At 45.5% G+C, this 21537-nt stretch overlaps 1 protein-coding gene across 1 annotated transcript in view; it reads left to right on the top strand.

Annotated features, from left to right (window-relative positions):
* The window catches only part of LOC147899639 (putative E3 ubiquitin ligase SUD1), a 58527-nt gene extending 37257 nt beyond the window's left edge, over positions 1-21270 (top strand). The window contains exons 4-9 of the mRNA XM_087378586.1: positions 6023-6234; positions 6325-6696; positions 6913-7070; positions 7309-7472; positions 7634-7780; positions 20405-21270. Of these exons, the coding sequence (XP_087234712.1) occupies positions 6023-6234; positions 6325-6696; positions 6913-7070; positions 7309-7472; positions 7634-7780; positions 20405-21043 (1692 nt within the window). The 3' untranslated portion in view covers positions 21044-21270. The remainder of the gene's footprint in view (positions 1-6022; positions 6235-6324; positions 6697-6912; positions 7071-7308; positions 7473-7633; positions 7781-20404) is intronic.
* The last annotated feature ends 267 nt before the right edge of the window (positions 21271-21537 follow it).

Raw genomic sequence — 21537 nt, 5'->3', positions numbered from 1 at the left:
CTTGGACAGATTTAACATGCATGATTGTAAGCCCATAGCCACTCCCATGGAGCCGAGGCTGAAACTCACAATGCATGATGCAGGAGAATCAGTTGATGCCACATCTTACAGTCAGGCTGTTGGATGCCTCATATATCTCTGCAACACTAGACTTGATATTCAGTTTGCAGTATCTCAGGTGAGCAGGTATATGCACAGCCCAAAAACTATGCATTGGCAGGCAGTTAAGTGCATCTTCCGTTATTTGCAGGGCACGAAGTCTTTTCGCTTGTTATTTCCCAGGGGGGGTGACTTGCAGATGCATGCCTACAGTGATTCAGATTGGGCTGGTGATTATGACACTAGGCAGTCCACTAGTGGCAATTGTTTCTTTTGGGTAAATCTTGCATTTCCTGGCTGAGCAAGAAACAATCTACAGTGGCTACCTCATCATGTGAAGCTGAGTACAGGGCAGCTTTCACAGCAACAATTGAATGTGTCTAGCTGCAACGTCTATTTGCTGATCTTCATCTGTCATTGGTCTCCAATTCTCATTGATAGTCAAAGTGCCATTGCAGTGGCAAAGAATCCAGTGTTTCATGCTCGCACGAAGCACATTGAGGTTCACTATCACTACGTCAGAGAGAAGTTGCATGCAGGAGAGATCAGTATGATCTTTGTGTCCACACATGACAACGTTGCAGATATTTTGACCAAAGCACTACCACGTGAAAAGTTTGAGGCATTTCGCAGTGCCCTGAACTTATATTCATTTGGTGATTGATCAGCCTTGTACATGACATTGGCACTGCAGGGGGGTGTTAGAATTATAGATATAATTCAGCAGTGACGAATGTAATTTAATAAGCTAGTTAGGGGCACTTTTCCCTCTTTAAGAGGTTTTTTTCCCCTAATCGCTGTTAGTTCACTAACTATGGTTAGTGACTACTAAGGTTTTGTCACTAGGACAAAACCTTATCTCTCACTTTTTGAGTTGTACTCACACACTCTTCTATTGCAACTAAGCTTTCAAGCTTTCAGCTCTCAGCTCACTCTCTCTTGCTCTCTCTCTCTCTCTCCCCAAAACTCACAAGGCCTACCCCGTGCTACTAGAAGGCCGGAGTATACGTCGTCGTAGCAGTAACACTATCTTATCGGGCTTTCAATGCTCCTTTGGGAACACTGCTGCCAATAATGACCTTTTTGGCCACATCGGTTACACGTACAAGATTGCCTCGAGTGCTTCTCGCTCCTTAGCTGTGAATTGCTTTCTGCGCTTTTGTTCAACTGCTAAAGCCTCAGGCTGATTCTCATAGGTACGATCTACAAAGCACTCCTCTAGGTCAAGCACCATTGGGACCAATTCCTTCCAGGTCAACTCATTCATCCTACCATTAGTGATTAAGGACGGATAGAAGGCCCCATACTGAGAGGATAACTTGGATAGAGATGTTATGGCCATGTCCTCGGACGATTCCCCTCCTGGAGGATCTCTTGCGGAAGTTTTTGTTACTTGTTGATGTGGTTCCGCATCGATGAAGACTTCATGGGCATCTAATAGCTCATGGGATTCAATAGCATGAGAGGCATTAACTGTCAATCCTGCTTTCTTTTTCTCCGAAGCAATGCGCTTCCTGCATTCTGAAATGTCATGTCCAGGCTTGCGACAATAGTTGCATCTTTTCTTCTTTGCCTTATCTACTGTATTTTTTAGATGCATGGGAGGAATTGCAGCTGCTATGTGCAGATTTTGGCTTGCCCATAGGCTTGGAAGCCTTGCCTCTTATCGGCTGTGAAGCAAATGCATGATCAGGAATAATGGCTTGTCTATTAGCTCTACTTTGCTCTTTCTGCAAAAGCAAAGTAACTAGCTGATCAAAAGAATAGTGGTCTGGATTACCCATGGCCACTAATCGAAGGGTTGTAGCAAACCCCTGATATGTATCTGGCAGTCCATTCAATGTGGTATTGACAAGCTGTGAATTTGGCACCACCTCATCAATGTTGGCAAGCTGTTCCATGAGGTCCTTGACCTTTGTCAGGTATGCATCCATAGACTCACTTTCATTCATACTGACTTCCTGTAATTGCCTTGTCAAATATGCAACACGAGCTTCATTGCGAATCTGATAGAGAGAAGCCAATTTATCCCAAGCATCCTTTGCTGTCCTGCAAGACCGGATGTGTGGAATAATGATTCTCTTGCATGATAAAGCAATGCATGAATGTGCATTTGCATCTCTTGCATCCCATCTTGACTGTTCTTGAGTTGGAAGAGCAGCAGCAGGAGTGCTAGAGGAAGAGGCATCAGGAGGAGTACCCCCTGCAGAAGGACCAGCAGTAGAGGCAACCACTGTGGCATTGGCTGGCCTCAGATCAGCCCTAGAAACAATATTCCACAAATGCTTTGCAACAAGAATATGTTTCATGAGATAAGACCACATCGAATAGTTGGTGCCATCCAACTTATCATCTTCATGAAGAACTCCAAATAAATCTTGATTGTTCCCAGCCATAGCAAATGTGATACCCTGAAAAAGACGTGAAAACCCAAAAGCCTCAAGCCTATCATTGCAAAAAGCTGGCTGTCCAAAAAATGACAGCAAGTATCTGCAAATTTCTAACCCAAATCAAAGGGCAAATGCAGATCTGACCCAAATGTGACTGTGGCAGGCAATGTTCACTGCAAAAACAGAGAATTTGGCAAAAGCCCCAAATTTTAATGAGGGCAAATAGGCCAGAAAGAGGGCAAATGCAGAAAAGCCCCAAATTTTGCTGAAATATTTTTGCAAATGTGACCCAATGTATGCGAATCTGACTCAAGGCTTGAAACTGCAAAAATATGAGTTACTGTCCCAAACACCAGTTGAAATTGAGCTTCCAACACAAAAGCCCCAAATTTTGTTGACCTGAGTGATGAGGTGGCACAATGTGACAGTCCTGAACCTGGAATTAACTGAAAACTTCAATTTTTGGAAGGATTTCAGTTGTCAACCTTGTCAAAAGTATAGTATTGACAAGTTGAAGGCCCAGATGTCAAAAGCCCTAAATTTTTCTGTTGGAAATTAGGGTTTGACAGTAAAAACTGTCAAAAAACAGTAAAAGACTGCAAGAGATTTAACACGTGCCAAATGCTGTACCAAATCTCGGAGTAAACACAACTGCACGGATGACAGTACGGAAGCAGTTACTATGCCTGTACGGAAGTAGTTACTATGCCTGTACGGAGGCTGTACGATGCTTGTATGGACGATGTACTGAACGGGTACAGTGCTATTACGCTGTACGAAAACTGCACGACACAGTACTGTCTGCACGTACGGAGGTACGGAAGGTGCATCGCAAGGGAGTACAGTACGGCGCAGTATTGTATGCAGGTACGGACGTGCGACGTAGGTACGTTACGTAGGTACGTTGTACAACAGCGCTTGTACAATAGGTACGGCACTGAGCAGGTACGGCGTTGAGCAGGTATGGTGCATGTACAGCATGTACCACTGTAGGATCTCAGGTACGACACTGAGCAGGTACATCAGATGTACGGGCAGCTAGTACGCAAACGTACGGGGCAGTTATACGGACTGTACGGGGATAGGAAGCAGATCCGAGCTCTGATACCACTGAAGGATCGGATAGGAGAGAGAGTGCAGATAGCAAAAGGTCGTAGAACTCCCGTCATGCCAAACTTAGATTATCCAAAAACTAAAGAGTACAAGGTACAAGTACCTACACATAGGACTAAGTGTCCTATGTGGCCTAAAAGACACTTATAAGTGTCTTTATTTATGCCTACAAGGCACATACCATGGCCTATAGGGCATCACTAGAACCACCAGAGGATGGCCTACACAATTCATTTTTCTTTTGAGTCCTGACAGGACCAGAAATATGTGCTAGCTCCAAATAGAGGCCACTTTGATAAGCTAAAGACAAGGCTTCATGCTCCTGTGATGCCAAGGAGTAGGCATGCTTGGGTAGAGGATATGCATCATTGGCCAGACTGGAGAGGCAGTGCTTCCGCTCACACTTCCAGGATCCACAGACCAAGGGGTCGCTATTTGACTCCTTGGTCCGCCCAACGGGCATGTATGGCAGCCCTTGTTGGGGGCTAGATCTATCTGATACGGAGTGGGCACGGGTGGAGTGACTAGAGGTGCTCATGCTATCACGGATGATTCACAGTAAGCCATCAGTTCCTCACCAGATCATACAGGCTGAGTTTGGGTAATCTCCACTACAGCTAGATGCTACATTTCAGGGGATTACCCTTCCGGATGTAGGAGGCTGCCATGGTTGGCATTGTCTTCCTCTATGACACTCTTAGCAGGAGGTGACCAGAGATGCTGGTATGCATGCACAGAGAGATGGTTTGAGAGGTTGGGACTCCACATGGACAGACTCCCTCCCTTCCAGTACAATTTGGATTCTCCTTTTTCCCCCTCATGTTACACAATGTCAACCGTTGATCCGTGAGGATCTCTTACAGCTACACACATTCCGGACCTGTTTGGCACCGAGCGAACTCCCAGTGTAGCCTAGCTTCTACAGAGATCACTGCTTATAGCCTAGCTTCTATAGAGATCACTGCTTAGATATCACAGATGAGGGTTTCATTGATTAACTAGGGTACACGCGGATCCACGTACCCCACTCATTGAGGATCTCTATTGGGCAGTTCCAGGTCTCTTCACATAGACTTCGTATAGAGAGCGGCAGGGCAGAGCATCTACCTAGGGAGAGGCGCTTGTGCACATTATGCGGTATGCAGGAGGTTGAGATAGAGGAGCACTTCATCTTCAGGTGTCCCATCTATTATGAGATCCGCGGGTGTTTCTATTGTCTCTTCAGAGATAGTTATGGGGCCCTGTCCCGATTCCTCTTCTATCCAGATCCGAGATGCTTGGCAGGCTTCATTCATGAGGTAGTTAAGCACCGCGAGAGGATACTTCGATCACAGAGACATGAGCAGACTTCTTCCTTGGCATACCTCTCCCAGAGCTCTATCACGGAGTTCTTTCAGCCATATCTCCTAGACCCTCCCGAGACGAGACCTCGACATGATCGGGACTTAGAGCCAGTGACTTGACAGCTCAGACAGAGGGTAGACGCACATATTACACTCGGGGATATCGCCTCCATGTTCACCATCGGAGCCCGTCCGACAGGGGTTACTATGGCCCTTGTTAGGTGTAGGGCTATGACCAAGAGACGTCACAGGACCGCACCCTCAAGTGGCCGACAGCACTCTATCGACGACTTCCTGCCTCCAGTGCCTCATTCACCTATGATGTCCTGATGAGGATGATGATGATGATGATGTGACTGATTTGTAGCTTGATCACCGACATGACTATGTTGTACTTAATCCTTAGAACTATCATTCTGCATTATTTTTACATTATGCATTGGTGTGGATGCTTGTTAGTAGCTCCACCCTCACAGCTTGATTGTACCAGGGTTTGACAGTCTCGTAGACCCATTGGTCTTCCGAAGACTTTAATAAACTTTCTTTCTTTCTTTCTTTCATTTGTTCTTTTTTCATGAGCAGTGCTTGTGCATTTTTTAAATATTGGCATCCCCGCCAACTTTCTAATTGAGTTTATTGAACTGTAGCCAATTGCATAAGTACCGGGTACCCAGCTACTCTGCATATATTCTGAGAACTTCTAAGGAGATGATTATATAGCACAGGGGTGTAGTGCTAGCCAGTATGATTAGTGCTAGCTCGTAATGATTGATGCTGCCTGTAGGTCCATAGATGTGATTTGGGCCCGCTCAGGATCTGATAATCAAGCAATGTTGGTGTACTTCGTGCATGCTCTGACCACTCGGACTTTGCATTGAAGTTTGATTGTTGCTCCCTTGCAGCATAGAAATATGTATATTAAAACCTTCTCTTTTCTATTGCATTGAACATTGTTGAATTGTAGCATGACGTTTATGAAGGAGGGTTTAACAGGTGTAAAGTAGTTCTCCCCTTTCTTGGCTATAAAATAAATTTAATCCTGAAGTAGTTCTGTTCTATGTTTGATCTGTGTTTCAGGTCCTTCGACCAGGAGTATTGTACTTTCTGCGTGATCCAGCAGATCCTAATTATAATCCTTTTCATGACCTTATAAATGATCCCATCCATAAGCATGCTCGCCGTGTACTCCTATCAGTGGTCGTTTATGGAAGTTTGATTGTGATGCTGATATTTGTACCAGTGAAGTTTGCCTTAGCAATAGCTCCATCAATGTTCCCTCTTGACATTAGGTGGGTGAAGGTTGCTTGGTTGTATTGGTAGTTGTTCTGAATTTCTATTTAAGTTGGCTGGTAAGATCCTCCTTCGTACATTTTGTGCAGAGTTTCCGATCCATTTACAGAGATACCAGCAGACATGCTGTTGTTTCACATCTGTATCCCCTTTGCTATTGAGCACTTCAGACCGAGGGCAACGATTAAAGCAGTCCTCTTTCATTGGTTCTCAGTGGTTGGCTGGACTCTGGGACTCTCTGAATACTTACTTCCTGGGCCAGAAGAGAGAGAAGAACAGAGAAGGGGAGCACGAGCACACGAGATTCCTCGTGGTGGTGGCCGAGATGTTAACCAAGCCAGGGTGATTTTACCCCCTGGTAATCGTGATAATGGCAATCAGCCTGACATTTTGGCAGGTGGCTCTGGGACTAGAGATGCTGTTGAGGAGTTCGATGTTGACGATCAGAATGATGCTGATGAGTATGTGTGTCTGCTTTTATAACGGATTATTAGGACTCTGCTATTAAGTAGTTGTTGAATTTGTGAGAAGCATGTACATAGTGCTTATTTGTGGGCCTGACAGGTATAAGTTTGCGCTACGTATTAGCAGAGTCCTAATAAATTAGGACTCTGCTATTAAGTAGTTGTTGAATTTGTGAGAAGCATGTACATAGTGCTTATTTGTGGGCCTGACAGGTATAAGTTTGCGCTACGTATTGTTTTGTTACTGCTTGGGGCATGGTTCACTCTCCTTTTTTTCAACTCAGGCATGGTGCTATTGCCTGTGTCACTTGGAAGAGCAATATTCTCATCTATATCTCGTCTTCCTATTACTCATGGTGTGAAGTGCAATGGTGCGTATGCCTTTCAAAAGGTCTCTGTTAAGAGATTTGAATAAAATCTAACCTTTAGCATTCTGAAAATGTTTTTAACATTGGGCGTTTCTGAAGTAGGTACAGTTAATCTGCATTGAAGTGTAGGAATATAAGTACGTAAAAGGCGAGTAAGACCGAATATTTTTGATTACAGATCTTTATGCGTTTATATTGGTTGTTACATGATCTGGGCAACTGCTGCTGCGTTTGATTGCAGATCTTTATGCGTTTAATATTGGTTGTTACATGATCTGGGCAACTGCTGCTGCGATTGGGTATGCTGTGGACTATCTGAAAACACACGATGTCAGAGTTCTAGCCATGCAGATATTGAAATGGTCTTCAATTGTGACAAAGAGTTTCATGCTTCTGTCATTATGGGTGAGCACTCGTATGGTTTCAGACATTTGCATTATCCTACGTTTGCAGGATGAAGTCTATCACATAAATATTTGTGAGTGGACTTGATTGAAAAACAATACATATACTGTGAGTGGATGCTGCCAAAGGTCTTGGTACTGATGTGGCTTCATATGGTGCAGATTGTGGTTATTCCAGTCCTGATAGGCCTTCTATTTGAGCTTTTGGTGGTTGTGCCCTTGCGCGTGCCAGTTGATGAAAGCCCCGTATTCCTTCTGTATCAGGATTGGGCTTTGGGTCTGGTGTTTCTCAAAATCTGGATGAGATTGGTCTCTCTCTCTCTCTCTCTCTCCCTCTCTGCACCCCGGTTCCCTTCTCCCCCACATCCTGGCCCCCTAGTAGCATGCCTCGTTTACGCTGGCGTTGTTTGACTCGAAGTAGCCTTTGATAGTCTATACTCTCTTTATTCGTACCTATCTGTTGTGGTGTGCCTGACTATTTAAGTTGTATATTAGATTCTACCTGTATGATCTACGTGCTGATTGGTTCCTCTGTGTGTTGTTCTCCCAAGGTGGTTGCCGATAGATGTGTGGTCTGTGTGGTTTTGCACACTTATTGTGATACTTCATTGGGGTCTTGCTGCTGTATCCATAGAAATCTAGGTGTAGGCCTCAAAAAATCCAGATACTGTTGTATTCTTTGAATGAGGTTTTCAAAGAGCTGAGTAGGGCTGTGTGTGTGTGTGTGTGGGGTTGTGTGTGTACAATTTCAGTCAATTGGAAAAGAGCACATGTAATTTGTGAGCTCTCACATTTAGCACTTAATGAAAAGATCTATTACCAAGACACAAGGACATGGGAGCGGATTTCAGCTAACATCCAGTTATTTAATGCAGGAATTGGGATTTGGCAGTTAGGGTTGGTTGGCTGTCTATATCTTCTAGGACAGCTACCATAGATGTGGTATGGGTGGTATAGGATGTGGGAGTATATGGCTGTACGTGTAAGCAGAGTAAGACTGCCACTCCTTGTGATCCTTGTACCACCTGTCTATGCGGGCATGTCCTCTGTGTTGACATAGAACCATGTCCTATCCTTTCTGGGATTTGCTATGTTTGTGTGAGGTAGATGTCTTCTCCTCAAAAATCACAGGAAAGCTGCTTGATATAGACCATAGGGTCATGTGCCATTCCAAAAAGCAACATCAAAAGTTTTAATGGTCCCACAATACCTCTATTTGGGCGGAAGGAGCCTTTGTAGAGGATGGCTCTTCCATCTTTGTACATTGTCCATTTTCCCTTGGTCATGGCTTTCATGATCTTCTTAAGGCCCTCCTTTTGTTGCCTAGAGACAGCATACACAGGTCCAATTACTTGAATTGGATAGGCGACAACCAAGGACCTCCCGCTTTATCCTTTGCCTTTGGGTATGCTCCCGCAGGCGACAACACGGTGCATTTATTTTCTCGTCTACTAGCCTTGTAAACAAATATGGAGATGGAGAGGAGAACAGTGGAGATGAGGAGAGAGGGCACAACTAGAGAGCATACCACAAATGACTAACACGTCTCCCCTACTGCTGCAAGTTAATTGTTGTAATCCTTGATTCGGAGTACATAAGCATGACCAGTTTCATTGCTTGCGGAAACTTTGGTTGATCTGGTTTCTCAGTTTGAGAATCTCTTACTCATAAAGAGCTGCGAACATATCCCATGCTTCTTTGGATGTCTTCACTGTGTTGAGTTGTCCAAGCATGACATCTTACACATTTTGCTTAATCAAATGATATGCATATTTGTCTTTCTTGTCCCATTCTGCATATGCTCGGGCAATGATAGGTTCTAGTGCAGGTGTGGACACCGGTTGTCCAGGTGTAGACCCTTCTGCTTGTGCTGTGGGAATGGTGGGAGTTGCTACTGGTTGACTAGATGGTCTAGGTGTAGACCCATCTACGTACTCCCATTTGTCTTAAAGTACAAGAATGGTCTCCTTTTGGTATTTCCATGTGCCGTAATTAGAGTTGTCCAACTTAGCAGATGCCTCCAGATTGAGGTTGCGAGTGGTAGACATGGTGCAAAATAGTACTCAAAATGCTTGGGAAAAAATTGTTTGAATCAATTGCAATCTGAACTGATGGTGAATAAGAACTGCAATATATTCCTATTTGTTACCAGGCTTATGGGGCAAATGATACTGGGAATAGCCAAGATGCTTTATAAGGCTCAAAATATTATGCACAGATGCCATAAAAATAGCCAATAAGGCTTTACAATGTAGGTGATGTGAAGTGCAAAATGAAATGGTGTACAATCTGCCAATATCTCTAAACACTATGAAGTCTGCTCATTGTTTTGTAGGCAGTCAGGTTTCAGGACATGTGATGATGTGAAACTGCATGTGAAAGTAGTGACTGACTCCGAGTAGGAACTAATTGGGAATTTTGGGGCATGGATTCTATTGGATGCTTTGGAGTTGTCTCCTCTATGGATAAACTAATCTACGCTCATCTAGAGCTAGACCAACGATCGAGTGATGAAAAGCAGCAAATAGTTTCTTTTTTTTTTGGTTCCTTTTAGGTGCGGGGTTAGATGCATCGATGTAGAGGCTTCAATGTGTGAAAGATGTGGATTTCATGCCGAGGCTAAAAAGTATGTGATGCAAGTGTTCAAACCTACACATGATGTGACGAGCGCGTAGAGCACGAAAAATTTCTTTTTGAAGCATCCTCAAATTCTTCTTGGATCAAAAGATACGACTTGATCAAGGTGGAGGGAAAAAAAAGGATAAAATGGTGATGTGGCAAGAGGGTTCACATGCAGAGTGAAAACTATGCTTGGCTAGAGGTGTGCCTGTGGAGCACAGTGCTGATGTGGCCACTGGGTGCACATGCAGAGTGCAAAGTGTGCTTGTAGAGGGGCTACTGTGCCTAGCAAGGGTTGTATGCTATGTGGCAGTGTTGAGGTTGCATGATGACGTGGTAGGATGACGTGGCATTGATGAGGTGGGTGTTGACGTGGTAGCTGGCTGGCAGTGCTGACGTGATAGGTGACACGTGGATGATGATGTGGCAGATAGGGATGACCTAGCTACTTGCTGATGTGGCAGTTTGACATGGCTTGGTGACATGTCAATGTTGACGTGGCTGTATGATATGGCATGCCTATGTGACCAATGACGTGGTAGAGTGCTGACGTGACAGTTGTGTTGACGTGGCCTTGCTATGCTGGCAGATAGGGTGCCATGTGGAGCTTGATGACGTGGCTCTTATCGGTTTCCCCCACACTTAGACCCTTAACACCATCACTCGCATTCATAAGGCAGGGGATTGGATGAGCCCGACGAACTACAGGATCATAATGATTGGGCATGTCATGTCCAAGATCTATGCATTAGTGCTCGAGACAGGTTAGTTTGCATAGCTCCAAGGACTTAGAGCCAAGGAATAGGTAGGCTTCTATGTTGGCAGATAGGATGCCACGTGGAGCTTGATGACGTGGCCCTTGCTGACAAAGCGGTTTGCATTGGTTTCCCTCACCCTTGGACCCTTAACACCATCAGTTGCATTCACAAGGCAGGGGATTGGATGAGCCCGGCGATCTACAGGATCATAATGATTGGACATGTCATGTTCAAGATCTATGCATTAGTGCTCGAGACAGGTTAGTTTGCATAGCTCCAAGGACTTAGAGCCAAGAAATAGGTAGGCTTCTGGGTTGATCATGTGACTTTAGATCACATACTCACACTAAGAGGTGTCATTAAGGAGAGTAGTGCATGGAGACAGAGGGTTTATCCCTGCAGAAGTGCATGGAGACAGAGGGTTTATCCCTGCCAAGAGTTTGACTCATCGACGTTTGTACGATATGCGGTACGGTCAAGAGATCGTTTAGGTAGTCATGACACTCTATGAGAGGGTCTCAGGACCGCTATGGGATGGATAGAGGAAATCATGAGCACTATTGAGGTCAAACAAGGTTTTCCATTATCACCAATCTGTTTAGCATATACATTGACAACTTTTGAGACCTTCATTGAAACACTAGGAGGATAAGCTTTTCTCTTACGAGTTCCTCGATCTAGATTCTCCTCCATGTAGACAATGTGGTCTTACTTTCATTCTCAGCAGAGGGCCTCCAACGACACTTAGATGCACTCCATACCTTTTGTGAGACACATGATTTGAAGGTCAACCTTGGTAAAACCAAGGTCATGATCTTCAACTCATCTCGAGCGGCCATGCACATAAGAGCAATTTACACTGGATGGATTACTAGTGGAGGTCGTCACATCCTACACATACTTGGGGGTTCTTTTCTCTGGCCCAATTTTAACGATGCGACCAGCGATGTAGGGCCGATTGAGCAAGGGATACACGCCACTTGCTAGACTCGAGTGGTAGTGCTTTTACTCTCATTTTCAGAATCCTCAGACCAAGTCTCTTCTCTTTGACTCCTTGGTTCACATTTATGGATGTCTTTGCTAGATGCTTGATCTATCTGATGTAGATTGGACCTGAGTCAAGAGACTCCAAGTTCTCTTATTGTCATGGATGAGCCACATTATGTCGTCAGACCCACAATAGATCATTTTTGCTGAGTTTGGGGCGCCTCCACTGCAGCTTGACGTAGCATTCCAAGTTATCACATATCTCTATCGAGTCAAGGATATGGTTCCTTGAGCTCAGGCCGACATAGGTTACCATGGCCGGTCTTATCTTCATCCATGACTTTAGCATCCGAGGGCGGCCAAAGGTGTTACCATGCACATATGTGCAGATGATTTGAGGGTCTAGGGCTCCATATGGAAAGATTACCCCCCTTTTAGTATAGTCTTGAGGCCTCCTCTGTTCAGCTCACTTACCATGAGGCTAATCAGGTTATTCGGGAGGATCTAATACAACTATATACATTCTGGACCTAGTTAGTCCCTAGTAAGCTTTCTGTGAAGCTCAACTTCTACAGAGACCACTACTTTTTACGGATATTAGAGGAGGGCTTCATGAACCCGCCAGGCTATATAGGGATCCACCTCCCCAACTCTTTGAGGATATCGATCGGACAGTTTCATGTTTCATCCCACCGACTACGCATTGTGAGTGGGCGGGCTAAGGGCATACCTAGAGAGGGCCCTGTGTTTGCACTTTATATGACCTATAGGAGATTGAGCTAGAGGAGCACTTGGCGTTCAATTGCCCTATGTACTATGAGATCAGGTGGCTACCATTGTCTTTTAAGGGATGGATTTAGATCCATCTCCAACCCCTTGTCTTACTCGGATCATAAATGTTTGGTGACTTTCTTTCATGAGGTCATACAACACAGAGACCATCTACTCAGGGCACATTGAGATCAAGGTGTTGAGCCAAGTTCCTTTTCGAGTGTGATCACCAAGTTTTTCTAGCCCGATAGCATGGACCAGTAGGCCTCAGGGAGGCGTCGTAGTTGAGTCAGAGCGAGAGATATGATAGACCTGTTGGTGTGTCGATGCACAAATTTGGCCCGGGATCTTCCCTTATGTTCACTACATGCGAGACTTGGCTGATGGGTGTGACAGTGGCACTTGTCCGACGTATGGCAATTGCTAGGACACTAGAGCGGACCACACGTAGTGTCTGTTGCAAGTGCTTTATCATGGGTTATGCCACCACAACCCTGTATATCTTCAGGTTCTCCCGTGGGCTTGACTCCTCGCCAGCATCCAGAGGACCATCGCAGTGATGCCACACCACAGCCTTTGTCCTCCGTTCATACATTCTTTTTAGTAGTGTTGCTATGTTTTTCTTGGGTACAGATGCCCGCTTAGAGACTCCACCCATTGAGCTCATTGTATTTGGTTTTTTAAGGCTCATAGACCGTTCGATCTTTCACCGACTTTTAATAAACTCTCTCATGCCCCCATTGCCTCATCCACCTTGATGTCCTGATGATGTTGATGATGATGATGAGATTGATATATAGTCGACCACCGACATGACTATGTTGTACTTAGGACTTAGTACTACCATTATGCATTTTTTGCATTTTGCATTGGTATGGATGCTTGTCTAGTAGCTCCACACACACACACACACACACACACATGAAATGAAATTCAAAGAAATGATAGGAACCTTGGAAGGGGTTATGGAAAAGCTCAAAACAGAGAATGTTAACCTCAGGAAATATATTGCAGCTATGCAGGCCACGATGCAAGGGAAGCACGCTGAACTTAAACAGCAAATACTAACTAAACGCAGGTGTTGCATTCGAGATGGTCAGTCTTTAGACAAATTTCAGCTTCTGAATCTAGACCGATTGAATCCCTTGCTCTGGGGATTATTTCAAGGCGTTCCGTATATGAACCCTCACAAACGGGTCTACCATCAATTCCAATACAAACCCACTAATCCCGGGTAATGCAAGGGATGCCATTGAGTTGAGGTGATTAGGTCCACAAGTGGGATATGGCTCTTGCAGAGGCAGAATCTGGCGCTCAGATCTGTGGCTGAGCTGCACAGATCTGAAGCGTAGATCTGGTGTAGAGACTTGGAGCAGGCGGAGCAGGCGTACACGCAGTAGAATCGCGCAGATCTGGAGCGCAATGGCGGGGCAGAAAGAGGGCAGATCTCGAAGAAGAGGCGGCCAGCAGAAGCGTAGAAGAGGGCGGTGCAGAGGTAGAGGTGCCACGAGAGGCTGAAGAGAGAGATGCCGGAGGGAGAGGTTAACTGAAAGGAGAAGACAAAGCTATGGCTACAGCAGAGTGAGGGGAGTGGAGAGGGGATCTACATGCTCTGATACCATGTTGAAATATGGAAGAAAGAACTTGAACTAGAAACTAGAAATGAGATGACAAGACTGAAAGATAAGAAATACCTTGAGAAGAGTGTAGACAAGACACAAGCTAGACTGACTAATTACAATGATGTGACCTATTGAATATATGGGCCAAAGTACAAGACATAAAGCAAGAGTGCTTATGGGATAATTGTAGAAGTGCCACATGGCACACACTAAAAACTAGACTTAGACTTAGACTTAGACAAATGTAAACTAGGAAATAGTACACTTAGTGTGCACTTATCTCCAACAGAGGTATCCTGTGACTGGAAGAAATCAGTGATGGGCCGCTAGGTGTCCTCACGCTGTGTGTGCTGCGCGTGTTGCCGTGCTCGGAGAGAGGTATCTCGGTGGCGAGTCATCTCATGTAAGAAAGCGGCTAGGCATCGCTGATCCAGGAACTGCAGCATGTGTGGGAGGGGGCCGAATCCGTCGCGGAAGAGGCAGTGGTACCGGCCTCGAATGACATAATAGATAGGACATCTGAAAGCAAAGTGCTCCTCCGACTCGATCTCCTACAAGTCGCAAAGTGGGGAAAGGCGGCCCTCTCGCGGGATACCCTCTGCGCGTCCGCTCTCGATCCGTAATCGGTGTGACGAAACTCTAAATTGACGGAGGGAGATCCGGAGCGCATGTGGTCGATGAAGCTGTGTGTAACCCGAAGGTGTGATGAAGCCCTCATGTGAGATCTGGAGGCAGTGTCAGCGGTAGCAGTCGAGCTTCACAGGAAGCTCGGAGTGAAGAAACCATGTCCGCCAGGTGTGGGGTTGGAGCAAATCCGCTCGAATGAGCCGGTTGACCTCCTGGTTTGTGGGGGAGAGAGGAGATGGTGGAGCGTCGAGGCTGTACTGAAAAGGAGGCAACCGGTCTAAGTCGAGGCCCCTGCATGGCCGGGCGCATCGTGTAGATCGGGCCTGAGAAGACAACGCCTAAGTATGTGTAAGAGTCAACTATCTCAACAGGGTCGCCGGCGAAGAGGAATTGCTCTCGGTGCATAGCGGGTCAGGAAGTGTTGAAGATCATCACCTTGGTTTTCCCAAGGTTGACCTTTAAGTCATGTGTATCACAGAAGACCCGAAGTCCATCCAGGTGTCGCTGAAGACCAGTAGCAGAAGAGGATAGTAGTACTACATTGTCTGCGTATAGGAGAATCTGGATGACAGCCTCCGCAAGAGAGCAGCCTGCACCTCCGAGTGTCCTGATGGTGGTCTCGAGCTCGTTGATGTAGAGGCCAAATAGAGTCGGTGACAAGGGACATCCTTGTTTGACTCTGATAGTGCTCGTGATCTCTGGGGTCTAGCTGGTGCCAATCCTGACCTGGCTCATCACCCGCTCGTAGAGAGCTACTACTGCCCAGATAACCTTCGAGTCGTAGCCTAACTCCTGCAGGCGTCTGACGAGTCGGGCACGGGGAATGGTGTCGAATGCCTTGCGGAAATCCACAAAGCAACAATATACTCTCTGTCTCCTGTGTCTGGCCTCTTCAATGATCCCTCTAAGTGTAAAAATGTGATCGTAAGTCGAGTGATCCGCCCTGAAGCCGGCCTGTCCGGATGCCTTGAGCCCCTGTACCTCTGCGCGAGCACTGACCTCGCCATCTAACACTGATGCATAGATCTTGGACATAACATGTCCAATCATGATGGTCCTGTAATTCCCTGGATCCATGGGATCTCTTGCTTTGTGGATGGGTGTGATAGTGTTCAGGGTCCAGGCTCTGGGCCCCGTGGCAGACAGCTTCATTGAACAGCATTGCCAGGATGGGGGCTAGAGTTTTGATGCCATAGGCAACAAACTCTGTGCATAGGCCCTCATGATCCTTAGCTCGGCCGTTGTGAAGCTTAAGCGTTGCGTGGGTGACTCCCTGGGTTGTGAAGACGGTGCAAGAAGTGGGGCGGGGGGTGGCTGAGAGGTCGGGAGGAGGCTGATCAGGGATATCATAGAGTGTACGTGCGTAGGAGTGCCAGAGGGAAGTGTCTGTGAGGGGGGAGGGGGATCGGCGTTCTAGGAATTTCCTCCAGAAATCCTTGGAGTTGCTACTAAACAGAGTGTTCAGTAGCGTATCCTCATTCTGGTGCAGGAAGGCTAGCTTCTTGCGACAGACTAGTCGACGATAATCCCTGGTGAGATGTGGGTTGGCCGGATAGTTTTGGGTATCATCACACCGCCTCGGCATAGAGAGCGGTAGAGCAGAGGGGATTCCTAGGGAGCATTGCTTATGCATATTGTGCGACTGTCAGGAGGTTGAGTCGGAGGAGCATTTTATTTTCAGGTGCCCAGTGTACTACGAGATCCGAGGTCGCTACCACTGCCTCTTCAGAGATGGCTCCGGGCTCCTTTCCAAATTCCTCGCCTACCCAGATCAGAGATGCCTCGTGGCCTTCATTCACGAGGGGGTCCGACACAGAGAGTACTTAGGCGATGGGGCTTGGCCACATCATCAGACACCTCTCAGAGCAGGATCACAGAGTTTTTCCCATCGAGTGACATTGATCGACCAGTCTCTAGCCACAGACGTGACAGAGACCTCGACCCGACGACCGCAGCACAACACACGAGACATCGAGGGGACACACAGATCACTCTGGGGAACCTCCCGTCATTGTTTAGACCCGGGATACGTCCCACGGGAGTCACAGTGGCTATGGTCTTGCGTTGAGCCTCGTCCAGGAGACTGAGATGCACGGCACGCCTTGACAGGCGCCAGCATCCCATCACCGGCTATGCATCAGCCAGGGCGACATGACATACGGAGGATTCCGCTCCGCTCCAGTTCTTTTCTTTTCATTGTTATGATCATACTTAGGATTCAGCACAGGTGATGATGCTCGTTTCAGTAGCTCCACCCTTACTGTGATTTGTATCAGGTTTTCTTTCAATCTCATAGACCCATCGGTCTTCCGAAGACTCTAATAAAATTTCTTTCTTTCTTTCTTTCTTTCTTTCTTCAATACTAGTGATAACCAAGTCCAACAGGAGTTATTCACTTTTGTAGGGACACAATTGGCATGGTCACATCTTACATATAAGAGACAAAGCTCTGCCTTTCAATCAATTTGTAAGCAAGTAATCGAATTCTCTTGAGTATCCCTAGAAATTCATGGTCTTGTTTGTGGAAGGAAGTGGATGGTTAGTAAAACAGTTCATAAACCATGCCATGGGTTGCCGATGCTTGGGATGTAAAACCCCAGTTCAGCATGAAACCGGCTGCTGAAGCTAGATGGACAAGAGAACATGCTTCTTTGGCTAGATTGAAGAGAGAGTGCTAAGGCCTAACTCCAGCATGTGCACACGAAGACCCTCCTCTTTGGTTTTTTGGTTAGACTAGCAATGCTATATGTGGGCTCATTCTAGGGAGTGAATCTTAAAGGAGCCGAGCGGGTCTGATTTGAGAGTTAATGATCTCACATATGATCTATAAGAAGAGGTGCACCCCACATGAAATTATACTCACAGAGTTTGCAGCACGACTACAGATAGATGTCTCATTTTTTACCATCACCTAGCTAGACAGGGCAAGAGAACATGGCATGCTTGGGCAAATAGACAGAGGTTACCATGGAGGGCCCTTTTGCAATCCATGCAGTGGATGTCGATTGGAGGTGTTATTCAGATACTATGAAAAGATGCCAAAGTAGTGGCAGATCCGCGTTGATCATCTCCCATTATGCCACCAGGATATCTATAGATCCATCTCTCACATGCAATACGGATAGCCATGGGCCATCATAGGACCTCATTTCCACATTAAGACTTAGTGGGAGGTTCACAAGGGCAGTTGTAACTGACTTGTGGTAGGTTAATATTCAACAGACTTCGGTTTGCTTGACCCAGCCAAATGCCTCTAAGATAGCATTCTACGGGGTGCACCCCCCCATATCATTCAGGATGGATTCATCAGGCCACTCGATATCTGCAGATTCATCTCTCACATGCAGTACTGATGGCCATCAGCCAGCTTAGGGCCTCCCATCCTTCCATATCGAGACTTGGTGGGGAGGTTGATGCCATATGCCACTGCTTTGGGAGGAGACTCAGGTGATATGTAGAAGTAGAGACAGAGCAGTATGTGCTTATGAGATGCCTATGATACTATAGATCGCTGGGAGGTACCACTCCCTCTTGGAGCTGGCGTTTCATGGGGATCATCAACCATTCGGGCCAGCGTTGTGCTTGCCTTATTTGTACCAGAAGTCTCACGCCTCAGACCCACACTCATGTGACATGACCCTCACAACCTTATGCACACTCACCAGACCAGCATGAGGACGTAAACAGGGCCAGCGAGCAGGTGGCTTATGTGAGGCACTCTCATTGCACTCGTGTAGCACTAAGCCACTTCGGGGCACGACAGACAGTGAGCCAGGGATCGATGGAGACAGATCTTGTATATGAATTAGAGACACCGAGATTCGAGTTGGTGTTGCAGCCAGGCTTACTCTAAGCTTGGAGTGCTCATGTCTGATACCAGACCGATCTTTCCTATCTCATAGTACTAGACTTCCTTGGTGAAGCAGATTAGCAGCAGAGGTGAAAGCTGCATATCTCAAATATAAGCCAGGCGCCACAGTTGCCCAGTTTCCCCCATTTTTTGGGATGTATCGTACTACTTTTATTTGTTTCATAGTTCTTCTTTTCATCACTATAGTAGAGGTGTACAAGGCACGTCTAGTTCCCTTAAGAGCAGGATCAATATATCTTCTTATCTGTCCAGTATTCTCCATCGCCAATCCTAGGAAGTGGGAAGCACAAGAATCCCCTTGATGGTTTGTAATTTCTCTGTAGCATCTCTTTGATGTGCTTCCAAGGGATTCATTTGTCCGTGATCATTGTGCATGACATTCTCTGTCTTGGCCTCCTCAATGGCAATGCCAATGTGGGTGTCACATGATGTCTGGATTGTGAAGCATATACCAAGGTATCTGTACACCAGGGGATTGATCGTGTGGGCACGTATGCGGTTACTCCAGCTATCTAAGTCAATTGTTTTGACAGCCTTAAGAATATGTAATCTTGCTTTATCAACTTCTTCTTAAGGTTCAAGTATGATGTATTTGAAAAGCAAGAGGATGGGCCCTTACAAATGCAGAATATAATTTCTCAGAAGTTGACATGTGACCGCTATGCGAGATTGCTCTGATTTCAATGTGTCTCCTTTGCAACGTCTGCCTTTTGCTTTTAAGGCAGTAGCCCAAGTGGCCTGAATTTCCTCTTCCTCAAAGGACCATGCGCGTCCTGTTGGTAGGAGGTGAAAATCATGCGACAATAATTCCTGATATAGAAAGAGGGGAAATAAAAAGTGCCCCTTTTTTTTGTGTTGGGGGGGGGCTTTGAACATGGGGCTGCTCTCTCAGATCTCTCTTGCATATTGGGGTCAGTGTTGTGATGCTTCACTGAATATTTCCCACATAGGAAAATATATCCCCTTTTTCTTGGTTTTCCTGTCCTCTAGTCTTTTCTATTTAACATCACAAAGGCATTAAACTTACCTATCAAGGGATAAAGGAAGGACATTTTTAAATACAAATGTTGGATAGTTCAATCATCGTCTACTGACATTTTGCATCTGTTGCCTTTTTTCCGATATGCAGAAAAGGTTTTGTGCACCCCATTCAATGGACATTTGTGAAAACACAAAATGGGATAGCTAATATTTCAATTCCTTCATATCAATATTGAAACACTACCGCTGTCAAAATTTTCAGGGCATGTATTGAATTTGGGAATCCTCTCTCGCTATGCACAATGAAGACACACATTATGTAACTAAGCACTGGAGTTACACACTCTAATCTGGAATCTAGGGACACCCACCTAATACTGTCACCAATAGTTTGATGGTGATTGGGCGTTTAATAGTTTTTGGTATCCTGGTTTGTACTTGGTCTACATTGTGATGTTTTTTGTTTTATTTTGGGTTGTCCTTCATCCTTTTGCTGCCTTTTGATTCTTTTCTATATGTCCAGACTCTTCATTATTTTATTTTATTTGCAGTTTGATGATGCTGGAATGCATGGTAGTTATCTTGTGATTGCAAAACTTCTACGTCAGGAAAGTCTTTAGGAAACCTCACTTCAATAAAGCACTGATATCTTTGAGCTCTTTGTCAGTCAGTATAATTTTACAACCACGCTTTGCAGGTAATGTTGGGTCAGGTAACTCCTTTAGCGGATGAGAGTTGGCGCATGAAGTTTGAGCAAGTCAAAGCTGACGGGTTTTCCCACCTCCGAGGAATTTGGGTCATGCGGGAGATTGTGGCACCCATTTTGGTGAAATTGTTAACAGCTTTGTGTGTTCCATATGTCTTCGCCCGTGGTTTGTTTCCTACACTCGGGTATTCACTTATTGTAAATTCTGCAGTCTACCGCTTTGCTTGGTCAGGATGCCTTCTTTTGGGGGTGGTGTGGTATGGAGGCAAGCGTTTGCAACATTGGGTTTTAGACCTTCATAATGCTATTCGGGATGATAGATACCTTATTGGGAAAAGGTTGCATAACTTTGGAGAACATAGGCCACCTTCCAACACCCTACTTTCAGGCAAGCTTTGCATTGAAAGGTCTGAGCTATCGGAAGAAAGCTCACCCTTGTTTGTTGTACCAGACAAGTCAGAATCATGTGCTTTCGATGAAAATGCTGTTTTGACCAGCGAGCTTGTGTTGACAACAGAAGAGAGTGCCTTGAAGCACGAACATACTGATGATGGTCTACTCAACATTGGAAGTAGTGAAGATGCTTTGATACTTAGGAGTTGTTGCATGGAAGGAGAAACCACCATATAAATGTTCATCAAATATTCTCTATGCTTATGGGATTTGGACCTTTTACTGTGTCGATATGCATGAGGGGTAGGGACCTTGATGGAGAGGGTAAGCTTTTAGCTGCCTCCCGTAGTGTTATACAATGAACATGCTTAAGAGCTTTGCCTTAATTCATATGCTTGTATTTTTCTACAGGCCCTTGAATTCTCTCCTTATTTCGTTTAGGTTAAGCTCAGTAATACTGAAAAATGTTCTCTTTTGATTTGTAATAACTAGTTGATAGTCTTTGTATGGAAGACATTTGCAAATCGATTCCTTAAGACTGCTTGCTATTTAATGACCAGTTGATGAACTCTAGCGTGTTATAAGAGGTGTTCACTTGAAAGTTGAATTGGTGCCGATTCTTGCTGCGAGTGTCTGTTGTGCTTATATTCTGATAGGGATCCCATTATTCACAACTTCTTTTCTTTTCCTTTGTTTTCTTGTTTTACGAAGTAGTTAACAAATTGCCTATC

The sequence above is a fragment of the Dipteris shenzhenensis genome, chromosome 8 (assembly GCF_047967505.1).
Source record: "Dipteris shenzhenensis isolate YYH24624 ecotype China chromosome 8, Dip_SZ_1.0, whole genome shotgun sequence".
Classification (NCBI taxonomy): Eukaryota; Viridiplantae; Streptophyta; class Polypodiopsida; order Gleicheniales; family Dipteridaceae; genus Dipteris; species Dipteris shenzhenensis.
The sequence above is the reverse complement of the archived record's forward strand: the minus strand, read 5'-3'. Positions and strand labels throughout refer to the sequence as shown.